Raw genomic sequence first — 13,982 nt, forward strand, 5'->3', positions numbered from 1 at the left:
ATTAACTTTCATTTCCTGTGGCACCTAGAATTATAACAAGTATTCAACACTGCAGACATTAAACTGAATTCTTAGCAGAAGTGATATAAACTTACACTACAAGTCTATTTATCTGTTTCTGTTATTCAAATCTACATCATCAGCTTTCATCAGAAAATTATATCACTTGACAAAAAGAAATATAAAAACAAAAATGGCCAGAAAAAAACAAAGCAAATACCAGATCCTAGAGATGTTGAAATCATTGAACAAGGTATTTAAAGTACTATTAATCACTATCCTTGCTATGATAATGTCTCTAATAGAAAAGGAAACAATATGCCAGAGATGGGTAATATAGGTAAACTCTAAGTGGTAATCAAAGTAAGTTATAGAAATTAAATTCATAGTAAAGAAATAAAGAATGCATTTAATGGGCTCATCCAATACATTCAGCATGATTAAGGAAAGAATGGCCAAGGTCCTATCTAGGTCAAGGAAACTCCTAAAGAGAAACTCAAGTAGAAGAAGAATGAAAAAAATCGATAAACAACAAAACAAATGATCTGCAGACAGTGCTGCAATTTTAAGAGACATAACATACTCATAATTGGAATATCAGAAAGAAAAGAAATTGAGAAGAGAGCAAAAGACATATTGAAGTAATAGTGGCTAAGAACTTTCCAAATATGAAAACAGACAACAATCGAGAAAGTTCACAGATCTCTAAGAAAGATAAAGACTACAAGAAGAAGGATACCATGCATACCAGCTTGTATCTTCAACAAACTGAGTTACCAAAGACAAAGGAAATCTAGAAAGAAAGAAAGAAAAAGAAAATTACTATAGAAAGAAAACCCCCCCAAAAGTAAAATAAAAAATAAATTGTCACCTTAACTATAGAGGAAGAATAGCCAAATTAATATTTTAAACAAAAATTAGTGATCATGTCACCACCCTGAGGAAATTTATCTCTATAGCAGCTATCCATTGTTCCTGAAGTCAACTTACAATACCTTGACATAGTCAAACAGGCCCTGACTATCTGGCTCCTTCTACCTTCTCAGGAGTTGTCTCCTTCCTTTAAACCCTCATTTTCTGCCATCCCTACTTGCAGCCTTCTTAACATTCTTCCTAAGTTCCCCGCTTTGCCATTTCCTTGGGGTTCTGCACATGTTATTTTCTAGTCTAGTATTAACTTTCCTTCTCTAGTACCCCCTTTTACTTTTCCCCTTGTTTCCTCAGGGAAGACTTACCTAACCTGGGCTAGATAGATTGCCCTATCATAGCTCAGCATGACCTTGTCCAATATGCATGAGATTACTTTTTATTCTTGCTTTTTAATATCTTTTAGCTTATCTGGTTTGGCTTGTGTTCCATTCACAGCTCCACGGAGCCAGCACAAAGTCAAGATGAAATACTTGCTTCCTTCATGAAAGCAGGAATACGTTTCTTGCAGTTATTCTAATAAATAAATGTTTATCCATTACAGATCACTGGGAACATGGTTTCAATAAATCTAATTCACTCAAAAAACTATTTAATTGGCTCTTACCTTCCTAGATATTAGAGAGAAGAAAAATCGGTTCTAATCCTTATAGTTTATTGGGGTATAAAATTGTGCAAACCGACAAATAATTTGAAAAAGATAGGATATGATAGAGTGGTGCATTGGATCAGGTCATAGGTGTCATTAGGGGAAAAAATCCTTCAGATTGTAAAAACTGTGCTATGTGTAAGGCAATGTTAACAGAATGTGTACTCTAAGATGTGGGAGTCTTTGCTATTTTGTTTACTGATGCGTTCCCAGTGCCTGCAAAATTACTAGACATTTGGTCGGTGCTCATTAATAATTTATTAAATGAATACATGGGAATTAGCTAAATAAAAAAGAGAGGAATGAGTGACAGAGGAAAGACTCCAGGTAGAGCAAATAGCATGTACAATTGCCCAGACTGACAAAATATTTATGTTTCAACACCTCAACCTTGAATGTGAAAATGGCATCATTTAGATTGTGGATCCTTTCACTGAGTGTCAAACTTCAAGATGAAAAGGGTTTAGGGAGAGTGATATGAGTATTGGATATAGGAAATCCCAGATAGATTCAGGTAAGAAAAACAAAACAAACAAACAAAAAATCAGTTTATCATTCCCTCAAGAGTGTGGCCTACAGAGTAATTAGTCTTCTAAATGTTTTCTTCTAGATCATAGTTATTTCTGTATTAAATTGGTGGAGTTTGAATGCATTAGATTTTATGACAAAGATATGTTATTCAGATTTTAATTTCTCTAACATGTAGAAGGTTTAGTGGTTTAATCATTCAAATATAGTACAGTTATGAATTAAAATTATAATCTTTTATAGTGTATTTAGTCTGTACTTGTAAATGTCATTTTATTTTATTTTGGAAAGAGTTTATTGCTTTTCTATAAAGAAGAAAAGCAACACTTTTTTTTTGTTCTGCCATTTCTAGTAGTAACCAGCAGGTGGTATCAAACAATTTTACATTTATTGTATTGCAGTTTTTGCGTCTGATTTCTAATTTCCATTCAACACCCCAATACAAACACTGACATACAAACCCTCGATAAAATAAAGATCTACTGGAGGATTTCATTTTACATTATTTTTCTTATTTAAATTTGTTTGATTATGTTTTCAGGGTGATTTTTCTTCACATGCATCAAAGTATCTTTTTATAATAGAAGCACAGCTTTCCATGCAGTAACTCCATTGATCTCAATAGCAATACTATTGATAGTTGTAATCACCACTTTAAAAATGAGGAAACTTTGATAAAAAAAAAAAAGAGGCCAGAAAAGTTCCCTAAGGTCATAGATTCAGAACACAGAAATCCTGCCACAGATCCCACCTGTGTATCTGTGCTGAAAGCACCTCTTCTGATTTGACCTTTTTTCTTTCAGTGCATGTTTTCATCCACCTTAGCTAAAATACCATTTGCTAAACTACTATGAGTTTAAATAACAATTAGATTTGTAATGTTTTTGGCATCTACACCTTAAATAAGAAATAATATGTAAAATGAACTAGGATTTTAAAAAGCCATATGTTACTGTCTGTGCAATGGGGAATGATCGGATACATTTCAGATATAAGCAAGGAATTTTTGTGCTGAGAGCACCAAAATTTGCCTTTTTTATTTTACTAAGAAAAAAACAAGTCTTCCATAGGGGAGATATGTTGTGAAGGTCACACAGAGCTGATGAAGGAAGAGACAGTCTGTTGAAGGGACGTTAAGGGAGCACTCATTTATATCATACCTTACAAGGTATAGAAAAATGCCCAGGGTTGGAAGACAGACACATGCAGTTTTTTTTTTTTTTTTTTTGTGAGCTTCCCAGATAAGTACATCACCTGTCTATTAATGCTCTGCTCTATTTACAGTGTAATGAGATCAGGCGAGGCTGAAGCAGTAAGCAGAAGAGCTAACCTAAAAATTTTGTCCTCCTAGTTAAATGGTAAAAAGGAAAGAATGCAGGAAGGGAAGGAAGGATCCTATAGATAATGTTATCAGTATTATTGTCAAAATCCCAAAATCAAATGAAAGAAAATAAATTTAGATAGAGGGGAGATTTGAATATAGTGAAAAATACCCTTGCTGTAAATTCATATTGAAATTGCTATAATATTTTATTAGTGTGAATGAACAGACACAAACCTAATTTTAAGATACAAGTATAGACATTGAAACAGAATTTAATCTATGGTTTTCCATCATTTGAACTTTTATTTTATACTAGAGGTATTTAACTTTTTTAAAAAAGTCTGTTAGCTTTTAGTCATCCATCAGTTGTCCTGAGAATTTACACATGAATTAGAAATGAGAGATGACATGAATTATCCCTTTTTAAATTAAAAACCTTTGTATGTTTTTATCTTAAAGGAAAACTTGTTTACTGCAGAAAAATAAAACACAAAAAAAGTAATAAAATCCCTTTATTATTAATTCCCATAAATAACTAGTGTTACAGTCTTATAGTCTTTCCTTATAGATTTCATGCTTTAATTTTTTCCTGGTATTTCATTTTCAAACAAAAATAATGTGAAACAATAAGAAATCAGTTACAAGTCCATTTTCTATTTTGGCCACTCAACTTGGCTACAACTGCTCATTCAGAATTGTCCTCATTTGATCTAAATGATGGCTCCATAGAAGACCCTGTCCAAACGTTTGTCTTTAGTTTGCCAGACAGAGAATTCTCATTCACCGAAAGTATTTATAGACAAATGTTTTAGTTTTATCGTACCTGAAGCAACAGACAACATCTGGGTCAAATAATAGACTAACCAAAAATTCGTCAGAAAGGCTGGAGAATGAAATGTTACACAAGAATTTTGAAAAGCACTGATATATTTCTTGGAGTCTATAGGGCCACATATATAACCCAGTGTTCTATGCATCTTCAGGAAAGACCGGAGTAAGCCCTATTTTCCCACCTCTGGTTGTTCTTGAGGGTTTATACAAGCAGGAAGTGAATACCAAGGCAGAATTATAAGCAGCCTGGCTGAATGTTGAAAACATAGCCTGAACTGCACACAGAACTATATTGCAAAGATAATGGCTTGGGTTTTTTGTTTTTGTTTGTTTCTTTTCCTCAGGTGTTTAAGGAAAATTCTGTCTAGTCGTTAGGTGATCACTCAACTAACAAAACAGAGACTCCTGAGGCCTAAACTTAAAAAGGATACAGACTTACAGCATCAAATGAGAAAACTCACTTTTGCAAAAATGGCATCTTATGTAAAGGCAACCTCAATGTAATTGACCCTTAACAAATCTTCAAGAATCAAACCAGAAGGCAGTTGGATATCATATGCAAAGTCTTGAAAAGAAAAGTGTTTGCTAAGAATCCTATATCCATCAAAACTATCCTTCAAAATTTATGTAGAAATCAAATATCTTTAGAAAAACAAAAACTAAGTTTTGTTATTAGCAGACCTGGTCTACAAAAACTCTAAAGGGTATCTTCAGATATCTTTACTGTTGTCGTTTATTTCTTCCAGTGAATCTGAGTAATTAATCAGTGTCCTTTCATCTTAGTCTGAAGAGATAGGGTCACCTGATCTTGAATTAAATAAATCCTTTCTTCATAAAGTGTCCAGTTTCAGGTGTTTTGTAGCAGCAGCAGGAAATATACTAATGTAATTTTTATTATTTATAACTAAATATTTTAAAATTATTTTCTTAGTGTTTGTCTTGCAGATTAAAGTTTTAACAATCTAGCTTCCACTATTGATGACTAAATATTAATAATATGTGAACATTTTGCTTCTATACAGCTCCATCCCCCCTTTTATGCTGCTATATCACAATTTATATCTTTATACATTGTATATATATATCAATACAGATATATAATTACTGCCTTATGCACCTATGTTTCAAATCTGGTAGGAAGAAAAGGAGTTAAAATAATAATTACATTTATATTGTCTTTTGTATTTACCTATATAGTATAAATATAATTAGAAAATACTTGATTTAAAATGTATATATGTATCATATATCACATAGTACCCCATGGATATATACAATTTTATATGTCAATTTATTTAAAAACTTTAAGATAACTTATGGACTATGACACAGACATTTTTCAAAGAGAAATTTGTACCTGTGGATACCTATGTTAAATAGAGAAAATTCACTGGACATAACTTTCCTATGTTCATATTTGAATACATTACCGGTGTAACTTCACATCATGTGCAACCACAAAGATGGGAAGTTATACTCCATGTATGTATGATATGTGCAAATATATTCTACTCTAGAATAACTAAAAAGAACAAATAAAAATTTTTAAAAAATGAAAGTTGATCTCAAGTCAGTAACCTAACCCCTTCCTCCTTAAAAAGTCGAAAAGTGGAAACTAAACTCAAAGCAACAAGAAACAATAAATGTTAGAGCAGAGATAAATGGAATAGAGAATAAAAATAAAAATAGATAATATCAATATTGAACCATAGCTGATTTTTAAAAGATAAACAAAATTTCCTAATCTTTAATTAGAAAGAGTAAGAAAAGAAGGAAGAGGAGGAGGAGGAGATGACGACAATGGCTCAGGAGGCTGAGGCAAGAGGATCACAAGTACAAAGCCAGCCTCAGCAACGCAGCAAAGCCCTAAGCAGCTTAGCAAGAATCTGTATCAAAGTAAAAATTAAAAATAAAATAAAAAAGGGCTGGGGTGTGGCTCAGTGATTAAGGGCTTCTGAGTTGGATCCCTGGTACAAAAATAAATAAGTAAGTAAAGAAGGAAGAAGAAGACTTGAATTTCGAAAACCAGGAAAACAAGAGGGAACATTACAACTCAACTTACAGGGAAACAATAACAAGGGCATTCAATAGTTCTATGCCATATTATGAAGATACCAGAGGAAGAAATCATCAGGAAGAAAATAAACACAGATTAATATTCCTTGGGAATAAAAACACAAATATCCTCAACAGAATATAAACAAAGTGAGGCCAGACACATTTAAAAAGGGTTACACACACAGTGGTGTAGACAAAGGGGAATGAAGGGAAGAGAGGAGGGATGGGATAGGGAAAGACAGTGGAATGAACCGGACCTATCATTTCTATGTTCATATATGAATACACCACAGTGAATCTCAACATCAAGTTAATCCACAAAATACTAATTAAGAAATAATAAAATGGTAAGTAAGTAGCAGAAAGATCCATAGATCAGAGGGAAGAGAACAGGGGTAGGAAGTAACAGAGGGGAAGGGAATTACTGCAGACTGAATAAGAATAAATTATATTCCATTCTTTTATAATTATGTCAAAATGAATCCTATTGTTATATATAACTAGAAGGAAACAATAAATAAATTTAAAAATAAAAAGTATCACATATCATATGCATGTAGGATTTACTGCAAGAATGCACGATTGGTTTGAAATATAAAAATTAATCAATGTAATTCAACATTGTTTTCTGGAAAATGGAAAGAAAAAAATGAAAATTATCTCAACAGAAACAGAAAAACTTTTGATAAAATACACAACTCTTTTTTTTGATGTACCCAATAAACTAGAAATAGAAGAGAATTTCTTCAACTTGATAACAAGGTATTTAAGAAATATATAGGTGAAGGACTACAAACATTCTCCTTGACATTAAGAACAAGATACAAATGTCTATTCTCATTCATTCTTTCAACATTATACTGCAGGCAATAGCCACAGCAATTGGGAAAGAAAGAAAAAATTAAAGGCACACAAAGTAAAAGTCAATTTGCAGATGACATGAACTTCTACATAGAAATTCCTTTAGTAAACAGCATAAAAATATTAGAGCTATAAAAATAAAATAAAATAAAAATAAAAATCGTAGGTACAAAATGCACATACAAAAATCAGTTGTATTTATATACACCACCAATGAAAAATCTGAGCATAAAGTTAAGCAAATCATTCCAATTGCATTAACATCCAAGCAAATAACACATCTATAAAAAACTTCAACAAAGAAGGTGAAAATTTTATACATTGAAGGCAACAGAATGTTGCCAAATGAAAAAAACCATGGAAACATTTTCTATATATCTAGTTTCTCTATCTTAAATGGAAAAAATCCCATGTTTTAAACTTGAAACTCTTAATATGCTTAAGATAGTAGTACTTACCCAATGCAATCTGCAGATTAACTGCAATAACCACCAAAGTTCCAGTAACATTTTTTTTTGCAGAAAAGGTCAAGCTGATTTTTAAATCATATGAAAATATAAGTGACTACAAATAGCCAAAAAAAAAACTTGAAAAAGAACACTATGTTGAATAAGAAAGGACCTCAACTTATTGATATGAAAAATAAACCTAAAGCTGGACTATCAAAAATAGTGTGAAACTTGTATATAGGTAGATATAGAGATCATTGGGTCAGAATTGAATGCCCAGAAATAAGACATACAATTAAAGTTAATTTATTCTCAACAGAGATCCCATGATGGGGAACAAGCCTTTTCAATAAATAGTGATGGTACATGCAAAAGAATAAATTGGATATTTACCTTATATCATACTCAAAATTTGATATCCAATTTGTTAGCTATGACACCAACTTGTAATCACTATGAAAAAGAATATTTGTTGCCTTCCATTCTCCTCAACATCAGCACAGTATCAGTCCATTACGGTTTTGCTAGTATTTTGATGATAATAGTTTTTTTTTAAAAGTATCTCATTATTGCTTTGTATTTCCTTGGCTGATGGTGAATTTAAGTACATTTTCACATAATGAGTAACCTTTCTCATATAAAATTCTGTCATCTATTTACATATGTGTATATGCGTGTATATGTCTCATATTTATCTTCTGTACAAAAGTCTCAAAAGTAAACATCTCATCAGTCTATGGGACCTCTAATAAAATGGGTGATTGTGGCTGTCTTCAGTGCTGATAGCACAACTTACGTCCTGAGTCACCGCCTTCCTTTATTTTAACAAGTGTGACTGTCCTGACCATAGGCAGAAAAACTAGAAACTGAATGAGATTTTATTTTAAACCAACAAGGATATAAAGTATTCTTTGAAAATAGGTATATATTTTTATAAGGTTTTATTTTTAGAGCCTTGTTTTATTTCATGTATATTCTAAGCTACAATAAGAAAAACAACTATTCTCATAACGCTGAGCAACCCAGAATTAATTTCATAATTATTTAGTCATACTTGAATGAAGAACTTAATCATAATTCCTGCATGTGTGTGTGTGTGTGTGTGTGTGTGTGTGTGTGTGTGAGAGATTGGCTCATCTCTTAGAATGGTTCCAACAGTTGATGAACAAATTAATGCGAGTTGTGTGTCCATTTTTTAATTTATGTTAACGAGCAATGGGGTCAATTTAAAGTGCCGAGTTTTCCTCGAAGGTTCTATGTCACTGTTGTCAGTCTCTTTAACCTAAACTAGCTAAAAACAAAACAAAACAAAACAAAGATAATTTATACAGAAAAATAATGAAAATTGAAGGCATGTTCAGGAGTCATTACTTCAAAAACTAAAACTATTTAAACACTGTTGCACTGTTTTCTTAAACTAGGTAATTTTGGGGAAATTAAAATGGCATCCAAAGATAGCTCTTAGGAAAAGAAACAATATAAAAACGAACAACTGGTTCTAACACTCTCTTGCTAATACCTATCGATGTTTTGGTTTCCATCTTTTCTTTTGCAGGAGTAACAACTGTTCTGACAATGACAACTCTGAGCATCAGTGCTCGAAATTCTCTCCCCAAAGTGGCTTATGCTACTGCCATGGACTGGTTTATTGCTGTTTGTTATGCTTTTGTGTTCTCTGCCCTAATTGAATTTGCAACTGTTAATTATTTCACCAAAAGAGGATGGGCTTGGGATGGGAAGAGTGTAGTAAATGACAAGGTAAGTGAGAACTCCATTCTGACCTTAATAGAATCCCCTAACACATCGGCCTTGTGGCAGATATTAATTTGACATTAAGGAAATTCATATATGTATATGATTCATATATGGTTGTGTATCATATCAGTGTTTACCAAAGTATTTTCTTGCCTGAAATCCTTTAGGAGTGCCTATAGCAGTAGTAACACTTGTTAAAACCACTCTCCAGCGTCTGTTGAGCTCTATGTGTCAGACACTGTGCTAAGATTTCACATATGCTCTCTCAACATAATCTTTACAGCCATCTTAAAACTAGGGTCTTTCCTTAATTCTCATTTTTTACTGATGAAGAATCTGAAGCTTAGTAAAGTTATTTACTTGACCATGCTCACACAGCTGGTTAGTAAGTGTACTCGAATCCAGATCTGTCTATTTGACCATCAAGTTCATGCTGTTAAATCGCTACACTGAATAAGGGGAGAGATTGTGAAAAGAAAATGGGAACTAACTTCACTGTAATAGAATTCCAGGTTCTATCAATGGGATGAGTATCCTTCACCTCTTCCCATCTTTGTCACTTGGTTGTAAAAGCCCAAATAGAATTCATATCTTCCCCATACTTTGTGGAATAAATATGTAGGTGCTAGAATACCTAGGAATTTAAATTGCTCATATAGTCTAAATGGGAAAAGTTATTTGCTTTTAAAATTAACTTATTTTAATATTATTCGTTTCCATATTTTAGGTTGCAAGTAATGAAGCTAGTGGGTATTTTGTTCTTTGATACAATAATTGTTTCCTTAAGAGAAGGCTTTGGATTATAATAAGACATAAAATGTTCTTAATAATAGTAGAGACTTCTACTTGGAGAATTTCCTTCAACTCTATGTTTACTAAATTTATTTCTTTAAATTTAGAATAACATTTGCTGATTTTATTTCTTCTTTAATTATTTGAATGTATATTTTTTCATTTCTATCACATAAAGCCCTTTAAACATACATATAATGATTGTTTTAGTTGAAAAGTCTTGCTTCTTTGTCCTAAATTTCATCATCTATAGAAATTTTACAGAGTGTTGCTTTATTTCATTTTATCAACTCTTCTTCTGGCCTACTAACAGATACAATTAATACATATTAAAAAGTATCTGATCAATTTTCTATGCTTAACTTCTAGGCTATTTCAGCATTTCTATTACATTTTATGGTTGATTTATGTTTTCATTTCCCATATAGTGTAAAACTTTTCATTTTATCTATGCAATTACTTCTTTTTAGCTGCATTAGTCACACATGCTCTTTTGTACTAACATTTTAAGATAGAATATAAATATGTTACAAAAGATAAATTATAAAGTTTTGTTGTAAGATTTTATTTGGTGTATTATTTTCAATACTTGGTGGTGCCAATCAAGTTGACATTTTGATTAGCCTATCAAATAATTACCTTCTCAACTCTTTTAATTGAAAACCGAAGTCCTGATAAATTAAAAAAAAACTTCTTAATAATTTTTAAATGCAATAACCTAGTACTAACCAATACTGGATTTGTCTGTCCACATAGACAAGATAAATCTGTGTTGAAATTGTTGATGTTCCAATCTAATATTGAAGAAAGCAACTAACATCATTACTTTAGTTCTGAGGTTTACTTAGAATAACACATCAGGCATGTTGCTTGTTTGTATTGGCTTCTCCTCAGGTAGAGTGACTAACACAGTGCCTGACACTGAGACACTTCAAAAATATTTGTTGAATAAATGAATTTCTGATCTTAAATCCAATGAGAGGACTCCTTTGCCTTCATGAAAATGTTTTAAACATTTTACAACAGTGAATTTAAAAGTGGGTACTCTATCCAATTTCATGATGCACATGAATTTTGAGAGATATTTCCTAAACTTACCTTAGGAAAAAAAACAGGTTCTTAGAACTGAGAGGAAATTAATTAGAAGTCCTAAAGATGGCCTATCTGCCAAAAAGAAATTTCAATGCAGTCTACCTCTGATTTAAAGAGTTTTGTACCTGGCCCATTATTGGTGTCCTTTTAGACTAACATGTCTGAAGGAAGTCTTTTGCTTTTGTGAACATAAGTAGATACAATTAAATTATATGTCAATAAAGAGAGCATAAGAAAACTTAAAATTTGTAAAATAGCAAGTATCAATTGATCTCACAAAGAAAACTACTCAGAGATGGGTTTGCTGGTACACACCTGTAATCCCATTGATTTAGGAGCCTGAAGCAGGAGGATCACAAATTTGAGGCTGGTCTCAGCTTAGTAAGGCCCTCAACAACTTGGTGAGCTTATGTCTCAAAATGAAAAATAAAAAGATCTGGAGATATCGCTCAATGGCCAAGCACCCTAGGTTCAATACCCAATATTACCCCCTAAATATATATATATATATATATATATATATATATATATATATATATATATATATATATACACACATATACACACATTCACACACTTCTCAGAGCTATAAATTGATTGTGTATTTTTATAAACAGTAAATATATTTTTAACATATTTAAACATGGATTTAACAATCCACTGTTTGCTTGTAGATTGTGTCATGTTGATTTTTATAGATGTTTTTTGCAACTAAACTAGCAGGTTTAGCAGGTTCACTCCTTTATGTTCAAGTTTCTTTTGAGCCCTGTATTAGAAAATAGAGTCTACCTTGCTCTCTTAGTGTGGAAAGGACTTTATACTATTTTTAGCCTCGTTTGTGAAACTGAACAATAATACTTGATCAATTTAAATCTGTATTGCTGGATGAAAGAATCCAACTCTAAATTTTTATGCCCTTCTGTATACAAAAGTACCTCTCTATGCAATTTCCAAATACTTCTAGAATCTTCCTTCACATACAATTTTCCTTCTTTAGTCCAAGACTAATTCTACCCTTCCAGCTTTTCAATCTTTTCTGTCTGTGATTTTTATCAAACTTGTTCCATCAGTTATTGTTTTTTTCTCTTATTTCATCAAAATAATCTTTTCCATTTTATGTCTTTCTTTTAGCCTATGAAAATGCTTAACATGCTTAATTTTCCATAAAATCAACAACAGCACTCCCTCCTAAGATTCTACCTTCATTTCTCCACTCAAACTTTGAAAAAAAATTGCCTACTTTCAGTTTAATTCTTAGTCTACTGTAATCTGATTTTCCCCCATTTACTATCCTGTAACTGAGGGGCACAAGTAGCCTCCATATTTAAGTCTGGATAATTTTCCATTTTTCTCTAGGGATCTTATCAACCTTTCTGCTGTTATGCCCTAGGACTCTATTTCAGGGGCAGCCCTGAAACTTTTTGTCTTCTTAAAACAGAATTCAGAATACTAGCTTCCTTCCCTCATATCCTGGAAGCTGCCATAATTCATTCTGTGTTTTCATATTCTCTGCCAGAGTTCACGGTGGATCCAGCCTTTCTAGCATATGTTCCTATTTATTCCCAAAGACAGTCCTTTCAGCTTTCTTTGATGCTGCTTAAGCTTTACTTTTTACTGTGAGGTCCCCTATTTAAGAATATTGCTGACAATATTTTGAGGATTATCTGCATCAATAAGCATACTGTCCAGCCATTTGCTATTCCCAACCAGCTCATCCCTAGCCCATATGTCAATTCCTCAGGAAATTTCTCAGCACCAGTAGTCCAAAAATAATTAGGACCTCGTGGCAAGTATGTACGCTGCCCTCAAGTTTTCAGTAGACCCCTTACCATAGTTTGTAATTGCATATTATTTTTAGCTCCTTCACCAATCATAATAAGGATAATGATGTTGATTTTAATAAATTATTTCTTTGTCCTTTGCACAGTATTTTGCATATATTAAGGCCCTGAGCCCTCTTGCAATAATCTTCTCTCTTTCCTTCCTTGAATACCAAATTCCTTTTTATTCCTTAAGATCTATCTGATATTATTTAACCTCAAAACTTTCCAGACTAATATAATAGAGATCTCCCATTGTATTTCCACAGCACTTGGCACAAATTCCTTTTATAACATCTCATTAATCTCTAGTTTTATTGTCAGTGAATCATTTTCTATCACTAGGTTACAATATATGAGGGAAAATAAGTTTTGTTTTATTAATTATTGTATCTGCTCTAGCACAGCATCTGGCACATAGCTTAATTGAGTTATAGTTTTTTTAAAATTCATTAACTTTAATTTCTTAAGATTGCTTCCATAAATCTGGGGCAGTAATTCTAAACTGGGTAAGAAAAATATGGAATACAGAGATAAAAAATTACCGGCGATACCGACATATCAACATACTATCCAAACTCTTTTGGAATGTGCCATTGTTTTCTGAGTCACTTTAATTCATAGAAAACATCACATTTTTCAAGTGTATTTATTTATTTATTTCCATTTTAAACATCTTGTCTTGTTCCAAAAGAATTTCAGGCAGTTTAACAAAGAATGCATGTTTTTAAACTATAATTAACTAAAATAGAAATAGAAAACTAGGATGAAGGAAAGTAGGTTCCGACATATCCACCATTGGGCCAACATTAGCTTGCAGTCCACAGCTATAGTAGTAGAGTTTCAATTTCTAAGCTTCTTGGTAACAAATGTAACACATGGGGGGAATTATTTTT

The 13,982-nt window shown here is 32.2% G+C and overlaps 1 protein-coding gene across 3 annotated transcripts in view; it reads left to right on the forward strand.

Moving 5' to 3' along the window:
• Positions 1-13,982, forward strand: part of Gabra2 (gamma-aminobutyric acid type A receptor subunit alpha2) — a 133,833-nt gene that overhangs the window by 113,516 nt on the left and 6,335 nt on the right. For all 3 annotated transcript variants that reach the window (XM_026386214.1, XM_077803372.1, XM_077803373.1), the window contains one exon: positions 9,183-9,385. In XM_026386214.1, the coding sequence (XP_026241999.1) occupies positions 9,183-9,385 (203 nt within the window). The remainder of the gene's footprint in view (positions 1-9,182; positions 9,386-13,982) is intronic.

This window comes from Urocitellus parryii, chromosome 10 (genome assembly GCF_045843805.1).
Source record: "Urocitellus parryii isolate mUroPar1 chromosome 10, mUroPar1.hap1, whole genome shotgun sequence".
In the NCBI taxonomy this organism is placed as follows: domain Eukaryota; kingdom Metazoa; phylum Chordata; class Mammalia; order Rodentia; family Sciuridae; genus Urocitellus; species Urocitellus parryii.